Genomic DNA, 20,869 nt, shown 5'->3' with positions numbered 1-20,869 from the left:
TTTCTGATACGTCCAGCACGCGGCACTGTCAGGCGTACGCGTCGTCCACACGTGCGTTGCCTAACAGCATGGCAACTATGGCAAATTATATATCATTTCGAAGCCCCGGATGTTAGCTTTCCAACGCAACTGGAACCGCCTCATTTGGAACCGCCTCATATGGTCAGTTAAGTACGAAAAGGTCAGGGCTGACAGCTTTTCAGTTCCTTCAGCTTCGTATATTCTTTCCACTTTTGCATGCTTCCTTTCCATCCTCTGAGCCATTCCTGCCTTGTAATCTCTGAAAACATTTAACACACATATCATGACATCGAATGGTAATAAGAGAGGATTAAAATTAGCTAAATTAAGACCAAAGAAACATGTTTTCAATCATAGCACAAAATCAAGAAAGATAATGTAAAACATGCGAATTATATGAACAAGTATGCAAAGACTTGATAAAAACCACTCAATTGAGCACAAGATAAACCATAAATAGTGGTTTATCAGCGGCCTAGCTCTAGCAAGGGAAGTCGGAGCCACAAGACTGGAAGTGTGTAGTGACTCGCAGGTCGTTACTTCTCAGATCAATGGGACCTACCAAGCCAGAGACTCACTGTTACAGAAGTACCTGGAGAAAGTCAAAGAATTGAGCAAGCAGTTTGAGGAGGTCACGATCCAACACGTTCCGAGAGAAAAGAACACACGGGCAGACCTCCTGTCCAAGCTAGCAAGCACAAAGCCAGGGACTGGCAACCGGTCGCTCATTCAAGGTTTGATGAAAGAAGCAGCAGTGGTGCTACAGCTAACCCAGTTCGAACCTTGTTGGATGGACCCGATCATCGAATTCTTAGAAAAGGCAAGGCTCCCTAGCAACGAGTAGGCGGCCAAAATAATAAGGTGAAAGGCGGCCAAGTATGCAATCATACAGGGCCAGTTGTTTAAAAAAGGACATAGCCAACCACTGCTGAAATGCCTGCGCCCCGACCAAACGGAGTACGTCCTCCGGGAAGTCCATGAAGGATGATGCGGTCACCACATCGGAGGGAAGGCCCTAGCTATGAAGCTCATCAAAGCCGGATACTAATGGCCCTCCCTGATGGCGGACTCTAAGGAGTTCGTGAAAAGGTGCAAGAGATGCCAGAAAAACTCCAGCTTCCACAAAGCGCCAGCAACCAAACTCAGCTTTCTCACGACTTCCCAACCTTTCTCACAATGGGGAATTTACCTATTAGGACCCTTCCCGGTCGGGCCAGGACAAGTCAAGTACCTGATAGTGGCGATTGACTATTATACAAAGTGGATAGAGGCAGAGCCGTTGGCCAGCATATCCTCAGTGAATTGTCGAAAGTTCATCTAGAGACAGATAATAGCAAGATTCGGCATCCCATAGGCCGTCATCTCGGAAAACGAGACGCAGTTTGCCGATAAAAAATTTGGAGAGTTCCTTGCCGGTTTGGGGATAAAGCAAAAGTTTTTGTCAGTAGAGCACCCCCAGACCAATGGACAAGTGGAGGCTGCAAACAAGATCGTCCTGCAGGGCCTCAAGAGGCGACTCGACCAGAAGAAGGGAGCGTTGGCGGATGAACTGGCCTCGGTCCTCTGGTCTTACCGCACAACCCAACAATCGGCCACCGGGAAAATGCCTTTCCGACTCACGTATGGGGTAGAGGCAATAATACCTGTGGAAGTCGGGGAGCCGAGCCCACGACTACTCTTAGGGAGAGTCGAAGAGGCCGTAGAAAAGGACTTGGTGGATGAAGCAAGGGAGATGGCCCATCTATCAGAAATGGCGCTAAAGCATAGAATGGCCCTGCGCTACAATGCCAAGGTGCTCAAAAGAGAATTCGAGCGGGACGACCTGGTCTTAAGGCGCAATGATGTTGGGGTCCTGACACCTGGGGAAGGAAAGCTAACGGCTAACTGGGAAGGTCCTTATAGGGTGAAAGAGGTGATTGTAAGGGCGCCTACAAGTTAGAACGATTAGACGGCAAGGAAATCTCGAGAACATGGAACGTGAGTAACTTGAGAAGATTCTACTCATAGAATAGACTCGCCAATTTAGTAAGAACGCTTTATGACGAATTACTTGTCAATTTTTACTTTCACATTTGCTATCGTGTTACATTCAAATCAGTTACCATTGCTATTCGCCACCCCTTTATTATTATTATTTGCTTTTCACACTGCTTGTTATTAAATAAGGCGCCATAACGAATAAACGGTCTCGGGGCTGATCACCCCAAGGACCACAAAAGCGTCAAACGCCACAATGTGCGGCTGCTAAAATGGTAAAGGCCATAACCCGGCTTCGTGAGTTACCAACTAAATGACGAAACGTTCATGAACAAATAAGTTAATGCCAACAAACAGTAAAGAAAATAAGGAAAAATAAACGCCGACAAGACGGGAAATAAACACTCGTCAAACCAACGGCGAACAAATTCAAACAGTTTCACAAGATTGTAAGGAAAAACTACAAGTCACAAAAGTACATGAGTTACAAAAGTACATAAATCACTTCTTCGGTATATCAATAATTTTGCCATCCCTGATGGTCTTAAAAATGCCAACGGCGGAGGTGTCGAACTCGGGGGCCAGGAGCTTTACTTGTGCCTTTAGAGCCTCCTCGGTCATCAAGATAGCATTCTTTCCCTGCTTAACTGTGTCCTTATACCTCTTCTTGAACTCAACAGCTTCATTATAAGCAGTCTTGGCTGAAGAGAGAGCCTCATCACGCTCCTTCTCTAAGGCGACCACTGCACCCTGAGCAGCATTAAGCTGACTTTCCAAAGTAAGCTCCCGCTCGATGAGACGCGCCACGGAAGCGTCAGCAGTCTTCACCTTTTCCTCGGCACTCTCGGCTTCCTCTTTAGTGGCCTTAGCCTTCTCCTCGGCCGCCTTGGCCCTCTCCTCGGCGGCAATCAGTTGCTCCCGAAGTAGCTTCACTTTGTCCCTATACTTAGAGTTGGCCTTGACTGAAGACTCAAGCTTTGTTTCCAGAGTCTGCGCTCCCACTAAGGCAGATTCTGCCTTCCTCACAATTGCAACACCTCGAAGCAAGCAGCAGTACATCCACCTCACTTGCGAAGCAAGGTCCCCACCGGAGAAAAAGTCCTCCATGCCGGGAAGCAGCTGGGAATCGATAAAGTTCCCGGCATCAAAGTTCTTCTCCATGACGGTAAGAACCCCCTCCGGGCTGGAAGACGACCTCTTGTTCCTTGGCTCCTCAATTATTTCAAATTCGGGGCTGGCGGAAGATTTCCTTTTCTTTGGATTGTCACCTTCCTCCTCAGCCCTGTCAGGTCGTGAGACAGATCCATCCCCCGCCTCCAGCCGAGGACCCGAAGAGGCGTTGGCCTCGGACCCCTCCCCCTGGCCCAACTGGGACTGGACCTCCAGCTCAGTAACATCGTTGGCAGCAGTCTCCTGAGCAGGGGTAGCGGAATCATCATCACTACCGGCCAAAAAAGTGTTGAACAAGCCCTTGAGTCCGGTCACCTCGGCAGACATTGACACTGCAGCGAAACACGGAAAATAACTAACCGTCAAATCGAACAGATAAAGGAAAACAACATGCAAGGGAAAACAAACCGCTAGACAAGCTAGACAATTACTCACGAATATAATTCCTGGCCATATCCTGGTCACCCATGAGAAGATGAGGGTTGACAAGGTTTTTCCCGAAAACAGCCAACAGAACGTCGGCAACCCTCTTGTTTTCGGGAGACAACCCCTTGTATGTTATCTTGGTAAAAGCGTTGGCCCCTGCCCTAAAACTCCAGTACGTTGGTATGCGACGTTCCCCTTCTAGAGTTAACCAAAAGGGGGTGCCGACCTTCGGCTAGGTGGACCTTGAAGTACTTGTCCTTAAAACCATCATAAGAATCTTCAAACACACCAAAGATTCACCAGCCTTGAGCCGCCCGAAAGGACATATAACCTTTTTTAGCCTTCCCCTCCTTCGAGGGGTTTGTCAGATTAAAAAGGAAAAGAAATACTTCAATGGAGATCGGCAGCTCCAAATACTCGCATACCATCTCGAAACAGCGGATGGACGCCCAGCTGTTCGGATGCAGTTGGGATGACGCTACGTCACAATGATTCAGTAGCGCCATCTGAAAAGGGGTGAAGGGAAGGCAAACTCCCAAGCGAGTAAACATGGCTTTATACAACCACATCCAATCGGGAACCTAGGGAGAGTGCATATTTAATTCATATATACGCTCGAAGGCCGCGTAATTAGCTTCCTCGTCGGTTCCTCCGCAAAGATAGCAGGGCTGTCGGAACTCCTCAAGTTCCTCCAGGGACATCTGGTTTGGGGCCTCCTTTACGTCTGACGTCACCCAGGCGTACCGGTCGTATGGGGCCGGCCTCACGACCCTTACGACACGACGCTGATCCATACCTACAGTGAGGGCACCACTCAAAATCAGTCTATAAGGCTGGGAGGTCAGAAGTACTACTAGAAAGCTACGACACTACCAGAAAACTACAGATTTCCTATCCATCAGTCATAATCCTCGAAATAAGAAGGCCGAAAAAATAAAATCCTAAAATGGTAACCCCTCTACAGTACCTACCTAATGCTAAAACACAAGAGGATACGCAATCCGCATCAAGCAATTCATACCAAATGCGCATGCAAAGCCAAAAATAAACACCAGTACTAAGAAAAATGATAGGAAGCTTACCAGGATAAGGATGATAATGGAAAGGGATTAAAGAACTGACAAGAATCTGGATGAAGCAGGGGTCTGCGATAGAGGTTTTTGCAAGAGAGAGGAGAAAGTAATGAAAATGCAGTGGAACTGAGGCAAAACCAAATGGAAACTGTAAAGGAAACCAACCCTGAGAAGCGCGAAAGACAGGGGTATGATGGTCTTTTCTCGCAAGGTTTTAAACTGCCATTAAGAGTATTAAATGCTCGATGCGGTAAACGAGACGACAAAGAACGCACCCCCACAACGAACAGATCTGTGCACGCGTAGGAGGCATGTCCTCACTACGAGAGACTGGCAAGACGACGACTGGCAAAAGGAGAAAGAGAACGCGCCATACACAGCGCTCACATCCGCATTTGGTGCGTTGGGGGCACTATTACGGCCCAGCCCAGCTGAGCAGGGTTACCGCCTGACCCGCAACTGACCGGCCTATACGGCCAGGTCGGTGTTTACAATCCGCTTGGACCCAGGATCCGAACATGCGTCTTGACTGACAGCTGCTTGACAGCTGGGGAAAGCGAAGCTTCTTGGAAGGTGGCCTCCCCTTGCGGGGCCCGCCCTACTGACAGGGTATATAAGAGGAGGGTCCTACCCCTCCTCCAAGGTACGTCATCATAACTTTCTTCTTTTTCCACCTGCACTCCACACTGACTTGGGCGTCGGAGTATCCTTGCAGGTGACACCCCTTCAACCCATCGGGAGTTCGAAAAGTCGGCCGACAGCGCGAACCGTTCCCAGAACTCAAACCAAGGCAGGATCCATCTTCGCATCTAAACCATCCGGTAACCCAACATACCGAATAGGTACCATAGTGGAAAGTCAGGCAACTACATCTCATTTGATGTTGCAAACTCTTTTGTATGGAACTAATAAACAATAGAGGCCAACCTTTCTCAATAATTCTCCAGCGAAAGAGTTTATGTCAGGAAAGGTGCAAAGTTCTGAAAAATCTACCAGGCATAAAGAAGGAGAAGTAAATCCTCTAAGGGCCAGTGTCGCACCTCCAGTGAGGCAATATCATTAATCATAGACTCTTATATATCTCTCTTTTCAAGCAATGGTTTATGGATCATGACAATATTATTGGTTGGAATGTGAGAGATATAACACCGCGAGTTTTTAAAATAATAAATTATTCATGATTTATTATTTTATTTAAAAAAATTATTTTTTAAAAATAATTAAATTAAATTTTATGATACTTTAAGTTTAAAATTTATTAAAATTTTTAAATAATTTTTATTATAATAAAATATTTTAAAAAAGATAAAAGAATTATACTTATTATTATTATTATTATTATTATTATTATTATTATTATTATTATTATTATTATTATTATTTTCCTGGGCCGATGATAAGGAAAAGCTAGAGCTCTTACATGTAAGTATATATATGTTAGGAATAAATAGTATGATCACAATCTAATTAATCATGTGTCAAATAATTTATTATTGTTATTATATTAAAATGTTAATATAATAAGGTTCTTGATTAAATTTAAAGATTTATCATTGTGATAGTGATCATAATATTGAAAGATGAATCTTTTATAATTTAATCTAAATTGTTCTTGGTCATAAGATTATTAAAAAGGACATTATAATCCGAAAAGATCAATATATATATATATAATAGTCTTCATTGGATGAAGATTAATAGATCTCATTTATTAAATTATATATATAGATTATGCATATAAAGATATGACCATTCAACTGACTCACTTTGAGACAGGGAACCATGAGGGGCACATGCTCCACTGTATTTTTTATTTTTTTTAAAGTATATACATAATATGGCTCATTTTTTATTTTAAATGATCCTACTACAAATAAACTAAATTTAATCGGCCAAAGTCTCAAATTCATTTTTTTATTTTTTTATTATTTTTACTATTATTTAACCTAATCAAATTTAATTTTTCTTATTTTTATATTTTCAATCCTTTTTTTTTCTATTTTTTATCTAATGATAATCTTCTCTTCATCAAAAGGTAAATTTCAAATTCTCCATGTTTTTTTATATAGCTCTCCATGATTCTATGTATATTCCAATTTCATTGTTTCTCTTTTTGATATTTTCAATTGCAAATTTTAATTCAAACAATTATAGTTTAGGTATTAATCTAATGTTTTATTCTATTCATAACTTTATATATTTTATTTTACTCTCAATTTATTCATCTTTATTACTTATTTTTTATTTTTTATTCTATTATATGTACCTATATGTTGCATATAAAATTTTAAAATAAATTGATTAATTTATTAATTTAGAATATATTTTTTATTTTTAAAAATAATAATAAAAAAATATTTTAATTACAATACATAATTAAACAAATGCATAAAAATCTTTCATCTAATATTATATCAAAATTAAATTAAAAAAATATATAACAAATTTGATTATTTTAAAAAGAAAGAAAGAAAAAAATTGTAAATTAAATTTTTATTATTTTATATAAATATACTTTTCATATATAAATTTAATTTTTTTAATATTTATATATAATTCTAGTTTCAAATTATAAATATTAGTGTATTATTAGGTGCTAATGTGCCAATTAATTCAGTCTTTTATTATTAAATGTGCATAAAAAAATTAGTTAGGATAATAGATTATCTATAATTTAATTAAAATACTTTAAGTTCAAGTTTTAGAAATAAAAAATTATGTTTTTATAAATTATATATAATGAATAGTATTTTAAGAAAAAAAAGTGTTCATTAACTATTTTTAATTTTTATATCTCTATATAATTAATAATATTCAACAAAATTTATTTTAGTATATATATTTTTGCCCCACTCCTAAAATTTTTTGGGTTCATTACTGCTTTGAGAATTCCTAATGGTCATAATTACCGCATATTTGTCAATAGGATATTTTCAAAATGAACATAGTAATAAAGTTTCTTTGACTTGCGACTATCATAGTAATTGACAATGTATTTATTATACTTTGATTTCAGATACCTAATACCCTAGGGTGCTAGTTGAATGGACATTGGGTATGATTTAAATACTTGTAGAATTAATGATTAGTCAATAAAGAATCCATCAACTCTCAATAAAGAGTTTGAGCTCTATAATTATAATGACTAAGATGAATAAAACCTGGGTCAAGGGGATTGAATGAATGAAGAAATGAGTTTCTTAAGTCATTCACAGTTCATTATAATAATATAACAAGTTAGAGTTTGACAATTAAACCATATTCTAAGGGTTAATCAAGAGTTGGAAAGATGGAAGGAATTATACTTTGTTCTTCTAAGGTTCTTAGTAAAAATATATTACTTCATACTATTGAGTCGTTGAGGAGTGTTGCTAGACGCCAATCTTGATTAATAAATTTAGTATGACTAATTTACTACCCGCTTAGTATTGAACATATGGGGTCACACACTAACGAGTGTTTTAATTTTTGCTATAGAATTATTTAATTATTATTTTGATTTGATCAAATAAATAATTATATTAATTTAAAATAGAATATTATTATATTCTTTACTAGCACCAAAAATATAATAATAGTATGATAATTGAGAATATTAAATGAGATTTGAGAATAATATTATATATATTTATATATCTCCTCTTTTAGCTCTTTCCTAAAAATATTGGTATATAATTAATGTAGATAACATATAAACTGAGCAAGTATCTCTATTGAATTAATTATAAAGGTTAATAAAATATATTGGCTAATTATTAACGTCTATAATTAATGTGAGTGTATATATATAATGAGTAATAGTAAATTTTTATAATTATTTATTATTTAGAGAATTTATATTTATTATTTTTACGATTCTATCAATAGTATTATCTATGGTAGATTATGTGATGAAAAAAATTTGGAAAATAAAGGCAAAAATTATAAGGTTATGAAAAGTCTCATCTAAATTTGACAAGAGCAAGACGACTTATATAGAAATAGTTCTAATGGATGTTAAAGTTAGTTGATTATTTTTCATAATTCTTTCAACTAATGCTAGATCCAATTTATAAATATTTTTTTTCATATTTTAAATTTGTTTGATAAGTAAACCCTTGCAATCAAAGACAATACCATTTAATAGGTTTATAAGTGCTAATAGCTTTTATATTTAATTTGTTTTACAATGTGATAAAATTCATTGTTCAATCAAAAATTATTTAGTAAAGATGTTTGAGAATGAACTGATTGAGGGGTAGGTCTATGTCTTCTCAGATTTTGTGATTGAGGAATCAAGCGGAATTTATCTTCCGACTGCACACGTGTATAGAATAACTTTTAAGAAGGAGTCACGTATAATAAATACGGTCGATGATCATAAAATTCCTGACAATCATTTCAATTTTCTTGCTCATGCTAATATATTGAAACAAACAAATGAACAATCCAACTTATTTGGTACGTAGTTAATTTGTATTAATCTACATAAAAAAATTTTTATTTTAATTTTTGCCAAAAAATTATATAATAGCATCATTTTATCGATAACATAAATTTTAATAGTTTATTTATGCAAACGTTTAAAATTGTATTGCGACTTTTTTAAAGGTATATCCTTTTATTACTATATTGTTATTTTTATCGTTTAATATAAAATAAATTGGTAAAAATTTTTTCATTTATAAGTAATTTATTATGTTATTCATTTATTTGTCCTTAATTTGACACTTTTAATTTTTTTTTAATTAGATGTTATTGGACTCTTAACTGAAAAAGAAGAGCTTATATCATGATAAAAAACAGGAAGAAGTGACCATTATATTGTGGTTGATCTTCATGATTTGGAGTATGTGAAATTTTAATATTTCACAATGAGATTTTATTTTGTAACAATTATCTATACATATGCAAAATATTTTATCTTTTTCATTATATATTACTACTTATTTTTCTTAATTCTTGCTTTTATTTAGAAATAAAGAAAAATAAGGTGCATACTGTGAGATCAATTTACAACCCAATTATTCAATTATCTATGTGATCACCAAACAACCGAATACGTACTTATTCTCCAATTTGCAAAATTTAACAAAGGCATTAGTAAGCATATTTGTTTACCTTTTATTTAACAAATTTGTTTATGTTATATTTGTAATCATATTATATCTATTTTTACGAATATATCTTTTTAGAACATACTCTTAGTATTAGCATATGGTGTATTAAATAAATATTGGTGGTTTTAAATTATACAAATGTTTAAAATTGTATTGCGATTTTTTTATCGTTTAATATAAAATAAATTGGTAAAATTTCTTTAATTTATAAGTAATTTATTATGTTATTCATTTATTTATTCTTAATTTGATAATTTTAATTCTTTTTTTTTTCAATTAGATGTTATTGGACTCTTGACTGGAAAAGAAAAGTCTATATCATAATCAAAAATAGGAAGAAGTGACCATTACATTGTGGTTGATCTTCATAATTTGGAGCATAGTTATCAGAACCGAACCGGTAATTGACCCGGTCATATGACTGGGTCACTGGATAACTGGTTCAACCAATAAATCACTGATTTACCCAGTTGACCTGGTCATAATTAAATAAAATTATAAAATTATAAAATTAAAATTTAATACATATTTTTAAAAATATATTAATAATAATTAAATATCAATTCTTAGATATAATTCATACTGTAAAAAAAGATAATAAATTAGTCACTAGTACAAAATATTTTTTAATTTAAATGAACAAGAAAAAAATAAAAAATAACACAATCAATATCAATATATTTATATATACTATGTGTTGTTACTTGTTTGGTATTTACGTGATTCATTGGATGAAGATTAATAGATCTCATTTATTAAATTATATATATATATATATGGTGCATATAGAGATATGACCATTGAACTGACTCACTTTGAGAATTCCTAATGGTTATAATTATCACATATTTGTCAATAGGATATTCTCAAAATGAACATAGTAATAGAGTTCCTTTGACTTGTAACTATCATAGTAATTGATAATGTATTTATTATACTTTGATTCCGGACACCTAATACCCTAGGGTGCTAGTTGAATGGACATTGGGTATGATTTAAATACTTGTAAAATTAATTATTAGTCAGTAAAGAATCCGTCAACTCTCGGTAAAGAATTTGAGCTCTATGATTATAATGAATGAGATGAATAAAATCTTGACCAAGGGGATTGAATGAATGAAGAAATGAGTTTCTTAAGTCATTCACAGTTCATTATAATAATGGTAATAAGTTAGAGTTTGACAATTAAACCATACTCTAAGGGTTAACCAAGAGCTAGAAAGATGGAAGAAATTATACTTTGTTCTTCTAAGGTTCTTAGTAAAAAATATATTACTTCATACTATCGGGTCGTTGAGGAGTGTTGCTAGACGCCAACCTTAATTAGTAAATTTAGTATGACTAATTTACCACCCGCTTAGTATTGAACTTATGGGGTCACACACTAACAAGTGCCTTAATCTTTGCTATAGAATTATTTAATTATTATTTTAATTTAATCAAATAAATAATTATATTAATTCAAAATAGAATATTATTATATTCTTTGCTAGTACTAAGAATATAATAATAGTATGATAATTGAGAATATTAAATGAGATTTGAAAATAATTAGTTATTCTATTTCTAAATTTGAATTCTAAATTTGAATGAGATCCTAACTGATTTTGTTTCAAATTGAGTTATGATATAATTCATAAATATGAAAGATTCAAGTTTAGAATAGTAAGATATGATTCAAATTTAAATTGAGATTCAAACTTAAAATCAGTAACAAATTTCATACTATATATATGTGTATGTCAAGAGTAGAGGAATAACAGATGAGAATAAAACACAAGAATTTTATTCCTTTACCTCTACACATATAAACGTATGTAAGCCTAATTCTTGGAGAAGAATTTTATGGTGCAAAGAGTTGCAAGAGGTTTCTCAATTTAGATAAGATGTCCTTTGGTCAAGGAGTTGACAGCAAAGGTTGGTCTCGAGCGCCTTCGTACCATCGAAGGAGAAAGTGATTTTATTGGAATAAAGTTTAAATACAAAATAGATCTTTAAGATTACTTTTTTTTCTTCCATTGTGTGTTATAAACACATGATAATCTTTCAAAATATATATATATATATATATATATATATATATATGTAAAGCATAACACATGTTTCTTTATATCTATAACTAATGACAACTAAGCTTCCTTATTTCATTAATCACAATCATTCATCTTCATCAACGAAGATGAACTTCCAAAGGAAAGAAAGAAAACTAAGAGAGAGAGAGCGTGAATTTTTTGGAAACATAAACTTCCAACTTCGATTTCTTGCGATCCGTAACTCTAATAAAAAAATATAATCCGGTAAAAGTGTTTATATCTTCCTCCTTTACACGATGGTATCACTTTTGTTCGGTAGAAGTTGACGGTGACGTAACTCCTCTTCCTCTTGAGTTCAGCCAATTGGAGTTCTAGGAGGCACAGGCGATTTCTGAAGCTTTCCTCTTCAGCAGTTCGGTTAGAAAGTTTCGAAGCTTTCGTTGATTTTAATTTCATACGAAGGTAGGGGTTTTAGTTTAAAATTAAGAATTTTTATTTAAGAATACCCAAAAGTATAGTACATAATTTCAAATATGTTAATAATTATACTATTCTTGAGTTCGGATTTTGGCTGTGAACACTTGGCTGTGACTATGATTGAATTGTTGGTTGTGAATGTTGGTGATATTGGTGTTGCTTGTTAAATTAAAATATGAATTGAGTTTTATGAGTTGAGTTTGAGTTGTGGCTGTGCTTGCTGCTAAGGATTAATGATTTATTATATGCTCGACTGATGATGATTAAAGATTTATTATGTGTTGGAATGATGATGAGTGTATATAAAAAATTATGTTTGACATAGTGCAGAAAAGTAAAGGTTTGGTTATGTTTAAGTACTTGAAATTATGGTAAAATGTTGATTCTGGGTACCTGGGCTGTGTTGGCTGTGAAGACAACTTTGAATGACTAAACAGGGGGTTAAACGTATGATTTTGGGAAGGGTTATAAGTTTAAAAATGGATTTTGGTATGTGAAGTTGTTGAAAATGCTTAAGGCAGAATTTTTGCATAATTGACAGTAGAAAGAATCGATTTTCTGGAGCAGTCCAAGTCATAATTTTGAATAAAACTATTTTCTGATAAAACTTTAATAGTTTAATGTGTTTTGAACGTCTCACAAAAATTTCGAAAATTATTGATGAGTGGTTTGAGAGAAATGAATTTTTAAAAATTGATGATTTTTGTAGAAAATTTTGTTTCTTTATTGCAGAAGTACCAACTTCCAACCCACTTAATTTTTAATTCTGGTGAGTATTTGAGCTGAAACCAATTGTCATTTTAAGCTTTGTGTGTCCACAATCTTTAGTTTAAATTTCGTATCAAAACTCTTTTTAACCAATTAGATATGTTGCGAAGAGTGTGGGTAGCTCACTGGACTTTGAAAACAGAATTCTAAAAGGCAGGGTTGTGTTTCTAACCTCATAACTTTTTTATATGACATTGTAATAATCTGAAATTTGATTTGTCAGAAAGCTAGTAGAGTCTTGTTTGAGATCATAAATTTTGAAAGGCAATGGGTGAAAATTGGATTTTTAATGGATTTATCAAACTCACTGCTCCCTGCTATTTTCTTACATTTTCTTAGAAAACCATAACAGAATTTTAAGGGAAATGGTGCAAGATTTAATTGTGGCCAAGTTAACTCAACACCAAGTCCTGGTTTCTAAAATCAGTAGTACTATAACAACCAAGAAAGGTTTAAAGTTAATTGGTGATGCGGAGGTATGTGTAGATAAGTGGTGATGAGGAGGTATGTCTAATAATGCGGTGATGCAGAGGTACGTGTATGTAATTGGTGATGTGGAGGCCTAATAAGGAAAAAGACAATGAGAAGCCATGTATAAAAGTGATAACTGAAACAGATAATAAATCATGAAAATTTTATGTCGAATGGGTTTTGTGCCAAAGTGCTAATGCGAAAGTGCCCGCTTGACTGATAGCCTAAGATTGCTAATGCGGGAATGTCCGTCTAACTGATAGCATATGGAATGTGAATGGGCCTTGTGCCAAATTGCTAATGCGAAAAGGCTCGCCTGACTCATAGCCCGAAATTGCTAATGTGGGAATGTTCGCCTAACTGATAGGTTGTTTCTACCGTGATGCCAAGATATCCTAACTGACATACCCATGATGATAATTGTGCCTAACTGACACAGTAAAAAAATCATATTTAGAGTTCGCTCCGAGTAACGTCAGGTTGCGGGTAGACAATCGACGCATGAGCTCATGTCCTGTTTAGGATAGACATGCATCATATTGTTTGCGCATTTGTATTTGATTGTATTTTACTTGTTATATTTTCTCTGTGATTGTGTTATTTACTTGTGTTGTTTGCCTTGGTGACTTGCTTATATGTTTAATTAGTTATTTTGTTATGCTGCAAACATTAGTAAAGTGATTTAAAGAACGTGACTTCAAACGGCTTTAATTAAGGCTTATGAGGAATTTTAAGGAGTTAATAAAGAAAACTATTTTCTTAGAGACATGAGTTACTATTTGTATTTTATTCTATATTTTTATGCCATTCACTTTCCCTACTGAGAACATGCGAGGACGACGTTCTCACTCTCTACAGATCTTCTGTTTTTAGCAATAGGTCCGGGAATCCTTGGCGAAGAGCCGCGACCGATCTACAAAGTTTTGTAAATATATGTATTTGTATTCCCTGTATTTAGTTTAGTCCTAGAATTTATTCTCCCTCACTGTTTATTGTTTTGACTTTTAGAGGGGCAGGACTTGTAATTAAGAGTTTTTGAATAAGTTTATGTATATAAAACTATGTGAATATATATTTTTGTGGTTAAGAGTTATAAAATAAAGTCTCCTTTAGATTTTTTATTTAAAATTTTGATTCGTATTCGTAAGGGCTTGATTTTAAATAAAGATAATATAAAATAAAAAGATTTAGACTTGAGTAACGCTCGAACTCTTAGTACGATCATGAGGTGCTAAAAATTAGAATATTACAAGAGGAGATCGTAGCTAATTGGCTCATGCTTATCTAAAATAATTGGTAACAAATTTTAAATCCTCTATTTTTATTGTTTTAGAAACTCATTGTTCTTTCCAAAAGTTGCAATTATTCTGGTACAGACTAAAATATTTTTCTGTTCATATTGAAAAAGTACAAGAGCACACTAGTAGTATTTGGATGTTATCTCTTTGGTAGAAAATCTCATATACTATTATTGATTCTTGTTCTCAGGTTATTTGTGTTGAGTTCTCACATGGTAATTTTTGTTGGGTTTGTGTGATGGTTTATGCTAGCCTGGTCCCTAGTAGAAGAGAATAGGCTTGAAAATTCTTAGGTAATTTTTCCAATGTTTACCTTAATTTTTGGATGGCTATTGGTTAGGAAATTATTTTAATTTTTTAATTTGTTTGTGGACAATATATATATATTAATTGTAATCACAAATTATGCTATTTCAAATTAAATGACTTATATAATTATGATTTCATTTATTGTTATAAATGCTCATTGAATAAGTTATTATTACTTTTGATTTAGAATTAAATGAGAATAAAACCAGATATTATCTTTTGTTCCTTAGATAGTTATCTTTTTGGATTTTAGATATATTATCTTTTGGGCTTTAGATACTATTTTATTTGGGCTCAAGGGTTTAATGGGTGTCGTACTCAAATATAAATAGGCCTACAGGATTTCGGTCCCAATATACCAAAGTCGTCTTTGTTACTCTTTCCCCATCAAAAGAGTCACAATTCAGCCGCCTAGGATACGGAAGACTTTAGTTGAGAAAGATCAAAAGAACCACGAAATCCAAACTTTTCCAATAATTTTTTACTTTTATAAATAAAGGTACGTTTTCACATTATGATATATTTTTTGGTGATTCAATATGGATAATTTAGATTATTGAAATTAATTTATTCCAACAAATTCTACTCTCACTAGAAATAAAAGAAGGGAATTTCTTATACCAAAAGACAGAGATGATGTGGAAGTGCGATCTTTTACACTCGAGTGTTATGAGCTTTCAATTCACATGGTTTAAACATATTCAAAGATAGTTTTTCTAATTATTATATTCTGTTACTTCACTGTGAGAGTCTAAAAAAGGTTAAAGGTAATAGGCTTGTATAGTTTTAACCAGTTTGGATATCTCATCCCCTCTCTTAAAAAGTGTTTAAAAGACTTGAGAGAAAGGTAAGTCGAATACTACCCACTGTATGGCTGAACGTCGAGAAGTTATTATTCTTTTTAACAAGGTGTTTGGGAATATTTTTAATGAAAAATGAGTTTTAAAATAGAATATTAATTTAATTTTCTGACACAACAAATAGAACGAGTTAATGCTCTCTTCCTTAAAAAAAAAAATAAAGAATTTCAGTGCAGGATAAACTCTTTTAATTTTAGAAGTAATTTTAAAAAAATTAATAATTTTTTTTATATGCAACTCGTTATTTGTACGAAATAAAATAAAACAAATAAACTTTTCTTAAAAAATAAGAGTTAGAATACAAATAAAAAATAATTAAAAGTAAAGAGAAGTAATTTTTACAAAATTTTTTTGGATAGTCGAATCTATAGTTTTTAATAATACGAGGGATCAATTACTTTCTCAATTTAAGTAAAAAAAATAAAAAATAAATTAAAACAAATATTTATTTTCTAAAATCAATAAAACATACTAAATATCGTTTTTTTTTTTTTGGTGAGAAACACCCATGTCCATGTGTAGTATTTTCACTATTTTGTTATGTTTTTTTAAACATTTGTTATTATCCATTTATATTAGTTTTTAGTAATTAGATTTTAACGATTATTAGAAAGTATTTTAATAAAAATAGTTTAATATAATTTGATTAAAATTTAAAATTAATAATTTTTTTAATATTTAATTAGTTAACATTATTTTATATTTAAAATTCTAAAACAGTATTTGATTTAAACTAATAAAATGTTAAATTTCAATATAAATATTAAAATTAAATATGAGGTCATTTTATTCAAATTGGATCAATTTATTATTTTAAAAAATTAAATAAAATTAATAAACAAATAATTAATAAAGAGATAAATATTAAATCGATACCAAAAAATTCTATCGATGACAAGATAATAGATTATTTTAAATTGATTTTTAATAAAAATATTTTTTTTAAAATGTCTCAAATAAATTTTAAATTAAATATAAATATTTTAATAAAAAATATCTTTTCTATTAAAAAAGTCAATCTAAATTAGCACGATATCTGACCCCTCAAATCAAATTGATAAAGAAAATTGCTTCAAGAACACCGACGTTCCCCCCCCCCCCCCAATCCTTATTTAATCCTCTCTCTCTCTCTCACACACACACACACCGAGGCCTCTCTCCAGTTTCGCCGCCAACACCCTTCTTTCGCCGCCGCTCTGACCTCCCCGGCGCCGGTGTGTTCTCTCTCGTGCCGCTAGGGCATCCTCTTGCGCTCTCTCAACTTGCTCCTTCAGGGTTCGCTTCTTCCTTGGATCCCCTATCTTTTTCTACTTCGACTCCAATATTTAAAGCCATTTGTTTACAATTCAATCACCGTTTTTTCAATTTAACGCCAATATATTGCATATCCATCTCTGGAATACCATAGATTAGAAGTTTTTAATCACCTGCACTTTGTATTAGGTTTGAGTTTAAGAAGTTATTATTGTTGTACTGGTTATGGCGTGGTGGGTTTTGAACACGGCATTGCGTTTGTTTATTTATTTCTTGAATTTTTGGAACTGATTACATACTCTATGATTTAATTGCTTAAACTTGTTTGTATTCTCACTTGAGCAGGGAATCAGTTTTTTGCCTGAAACATGTCTGGGGAAGAGGAAGAAAATGCTGCCGAACTGAAAATTGGAGATGGTAATCGTGTCCTTTCTTATTTTCTTATTATATATTTTTTAATGAGATGTGATTTGAACTTGAGCTAGAGGAGACAAGTAAGATACGGTTAAGATTAGAAGAATGCTGTGCGATTCTTGTGTGAAAATGATGTAAATAGGAAATTATGAATTACTCAACAAGATACAAAAAAGGATAGTAAGTGGTAACCAAGACAGGAGTTAGAACATGTGATGCATGATCTGTAGGTTTCAAAGATGGGAAAGAGTACGTGCAGGCTTATACGGTGTAGGAAAGGTTGACCAAAGACTTGGAACAAGTCAAAGCAATAAAGATGAAAATAATACAGTTTTGGTATCAAGGCAAACTATCAAAAGAGGATGAGATAGTTATTAGTTATTTTAACAAATTGTTAATGGTGATAACTACTTGCGGAAATTTGATTGGTTCTTCTAATGCTTTTATGTGTTATTGCATGAACATTTTTGGTTGATATATATGGTATGTATCATAGCATAAATTTCATTCTGATAAAATAGGTTTTTTTTTTTCCTCCAGATTTTTTGAAGGCGAAGTGTTTGATGAATTGTGAAGTTTCGTTGATTCTTGAGCATAAGTACGAGCAGCTTCAACAGACTTCTGATGATCCCATGAATCAAGTTTCTCAGTGAGTGAAATCCTTTATCTTGCTGATGGATGGGTTCAGCATAAAGATTGGTTATGTAGTTCCCTTTTAGGGTCTTGGAACTGTCACGGCATTTACTGTTGGAACTCCGCTATGAATAGACTGGATGTTAGACGCTCAAGTTTTTATTTGTAAAGAAAAACAACACTACCTCGTGATTTGTTGCGAAAACAAAATAGCAGATGGCCTATGATTTTTATTAATCACCAATTTAACTATTGGAATTAGAGCACTTAATTGCTCCATACCATTACAAAGCACTTTATTTTGACTCTTCCTTTTTCAATAATTTCCCTGTACAAAATTGATATCTTGCCAGTATAGACTTGACAAAATTGAAATAGAAAAGGAACAAAGTTGTTTTAAGATATTTGGCATCATATGGTATTAATTTTCTTTTTTGACATTTTCAGGGTATTTGAAAAATCATTGCAGTATGTGAAGCGCTTTAGCCGCTACAAAAATCCTGATGCTGTTAGACAAGTCCGAGAGTATCCTTCAAAACTGAGTTGAAAAGCCTGCGTGCTGTTTCTTCCTTAATATATACATTCAATCACATTATGTTGTTCATCTTGTGTTTGTTAATGATGATTGACCTAATTTTGTTTCATAATTCATATATTGACTGAACTTTTTTATTATCTTTCTTGATTTTGAATTTTCCTTAGAGTAGTATCATTTTATTTCTTTTCAGCTTTAGTCTTTCTAAAAACAAAAATTATTTTATTATAATTTTTGTAAGAGGAATTGTGTTCATTGTTTGATAAATTAAGGACTACTGTATTTTAGTCAGTACACCTTACAGAAGAGTTTAGTGTATAATCCATTTTGTGGAGTTGAGAACTAAGCTTGAAACTTTAAAAGCATTGCATGAGGATTGTGAATTTGTGACGTGTTTGGTGTGTGTGTGTGTGTGGATTGTGGTATTGTGAATTTGTGATCTTAACTACGTACAGAATTCTTGCACGATATCAATTGGCTGAATTTGAGGTAATATCTCTGTTCCCTTAATGAAGTCTGTTTAGGAACCAAGTTTCACATTTTGCACCTCATGATATATGAAATCTGTGTTTACTTGAATTTGTTGTAGCTGTGTGTCCTTGGTAATCTCTGCCCAGAAACTGTGGAGGAAGCTATTGCTATGGTTCCATCTATAAAGGTAGTAGTCATTTGTTCCATCTATAATCATATTATAAATATATCTTCTTCTATCGATATCTTAACTTTAAAATTCTATTTTGATAAGAAAAGTTAGAATACCAATAGGCATACTATTATGGCTTAGTTCGGTTTACAAAAGTACCGAAACTCCTTTGGGTAATCGGAAATATCCTACCTTTTCTCTTCCTCCTTTCATAGTCATCCCTCTAAACACAGTCCATCGGATAAATTGTTCCGTCTTAGTTGCTAAGGAATTACAAGCATCAAATATTTGTCCCATTGGACATGGCTTACATCTATTTCCTGTTATGCAGAATTAATAATCCGTGGTTATTGATTTTTCTCCTCTCAAATGTGTGTTGATATAAGGTTTTTATGCATTTGTTGAAGATAAAAATAGGCCAAATAGTTGATTGAAAAATTATAAGCTTGCTTAATTGTGTTTCATGAAGATGCTAAGCATGTTTCATCAACCTAAAAGCAATTGTTACGTTAATGTTGCAGACTAGAGGAAGGGCGCAGGATGATGAAGCCATTGAGAAAATGTTAAATGACCTATCGTTGATTAAGAAATTTGAATGAAAATTTGTTCCAATTGGCAATAGATCTCGGTTACCCCCTTGTCAATGCACAATGTTGATCATGGCGTAGTTTTGCTGTTACTGCATATGGTATCACTTGACCTATGTCGAGCAAACTTTTTGTAATTTACATTATGAAACTCATCACTAGTAATTATAGGCTATAGCTATTTTGTTTTTACCGTGGATCCTAATCCTATGGTAAGTGGAGTGATTGAATGACCCTTTTATAATATATATAGATTGCCCCACTTTGTGTAATTCGTTCCTGATTCTCGTCTTATAGAACTTCGTTTCGATGTCACGTTACTAAAGTTGACCCTTAATATTTACAGATTTGTCTCGCATACTTTTAATTTCTGCATACCTCATTTCAAAGCTTAATTTCAATCACAGTTGCTATCGAGATGATCCTTTTATTTTCAACTCTCATGCTTCATGAAACACCAGAAACTAATTGGCTGTATCGAATAAATAAAAGGGTATACAAAAAATGCATCCAATTATTTTGGCACTTGTACAAAAATGTTCCGATTTTTATTATCGATAAAAATGTATTCAAATAATTTAAAAATGTGTCAAAATACTATGATAAAAAGACTTGTTTTGTTAATGGTACTTATGTTTGAGGCTCTTTTATAATGTAGAAAGTTTTGTTTGTCACGTCACTTTTTTTGTTACGTAAAAACGTTTTGATTTACGAACGTGTATTTTTATTATATTTTTAAATAATTTAAAGATATTTTTGTTGTTAACAAAATTTAGAGACATTTTTGTCACCAATAAAATAATTTGAGTGTATTTTAAGTG

At 33.2% G+C, this 20,869-nt stretch overlaps 2 protein-coding genes across 2 annotated transcripts; both read left to right on the top strand.

The window, feature by feature from the left end:
* Positions 1-1,197: 1,197 nt before the first annotated feature.
* Positions 1,198-1,960, top strand: LOC140182208 (uncharacterized). The gene is made up of 2 exons (XM_072228348.1): positions 1,198-1,248; positions 1,376-1,960. Exons 1-2 carry the CDS (start codon positions 1,198-1,200, stop codon positions 1,958-1,960), a joined length of 636 nt encoding a protein of 211 aa, XP_072084449.1.
* Positions 1,961-16,984: 15,024 nt separating this feature from the next.
* On the top strand, positions 16,985-20,320 carry LOC112776666 (DNA-directed RNA polymerase II subunit 4). Its single transcript, XM_025820897.2, has 7 exons — positions 16,985-17,257; positions 17,582-17,653; positions 18,191-18,299; positions 18,731-18,808; positions 19,274-19,307; positions 19,408-19,476; positions 19,983-20,320. Exons 2-7 carry the CDS (start codon positions 17,605-17,607, stop codon positions 20,058-20,060), a joined length of 417 nt encoding a protein of 138 aa, XP_025676682.1. The 5' UTR covers positions 16,985-17,257; positions 17,582-17,604; the 3' UTR covers positions 20,061-20,320.
* Positions 20,321-20,869: the final 549 nt, after the last annotated feature.

The sequence above is a fragment of the Arachis hypogaea genome, chromosome 19 (assembly GCF_003086295.3).
Source record: "Arachis hypogaea cultivar Tifrunner chromosome 19, arahy.Tifrunner.gnm2.J5K5, whole genome shotgun sequence".
In the NCBI taxonomy this organism is placed as follows: domain Eukaryota; kingdom Viridiplantae; phylum Streptophyta; class Magnoliopsida; order Fabales; family Fabaceae; genus Arachis; species Arachis hypogaea.
This window is presented reverse-complemented; position numbering and strand designations above follow the sequence as displayed.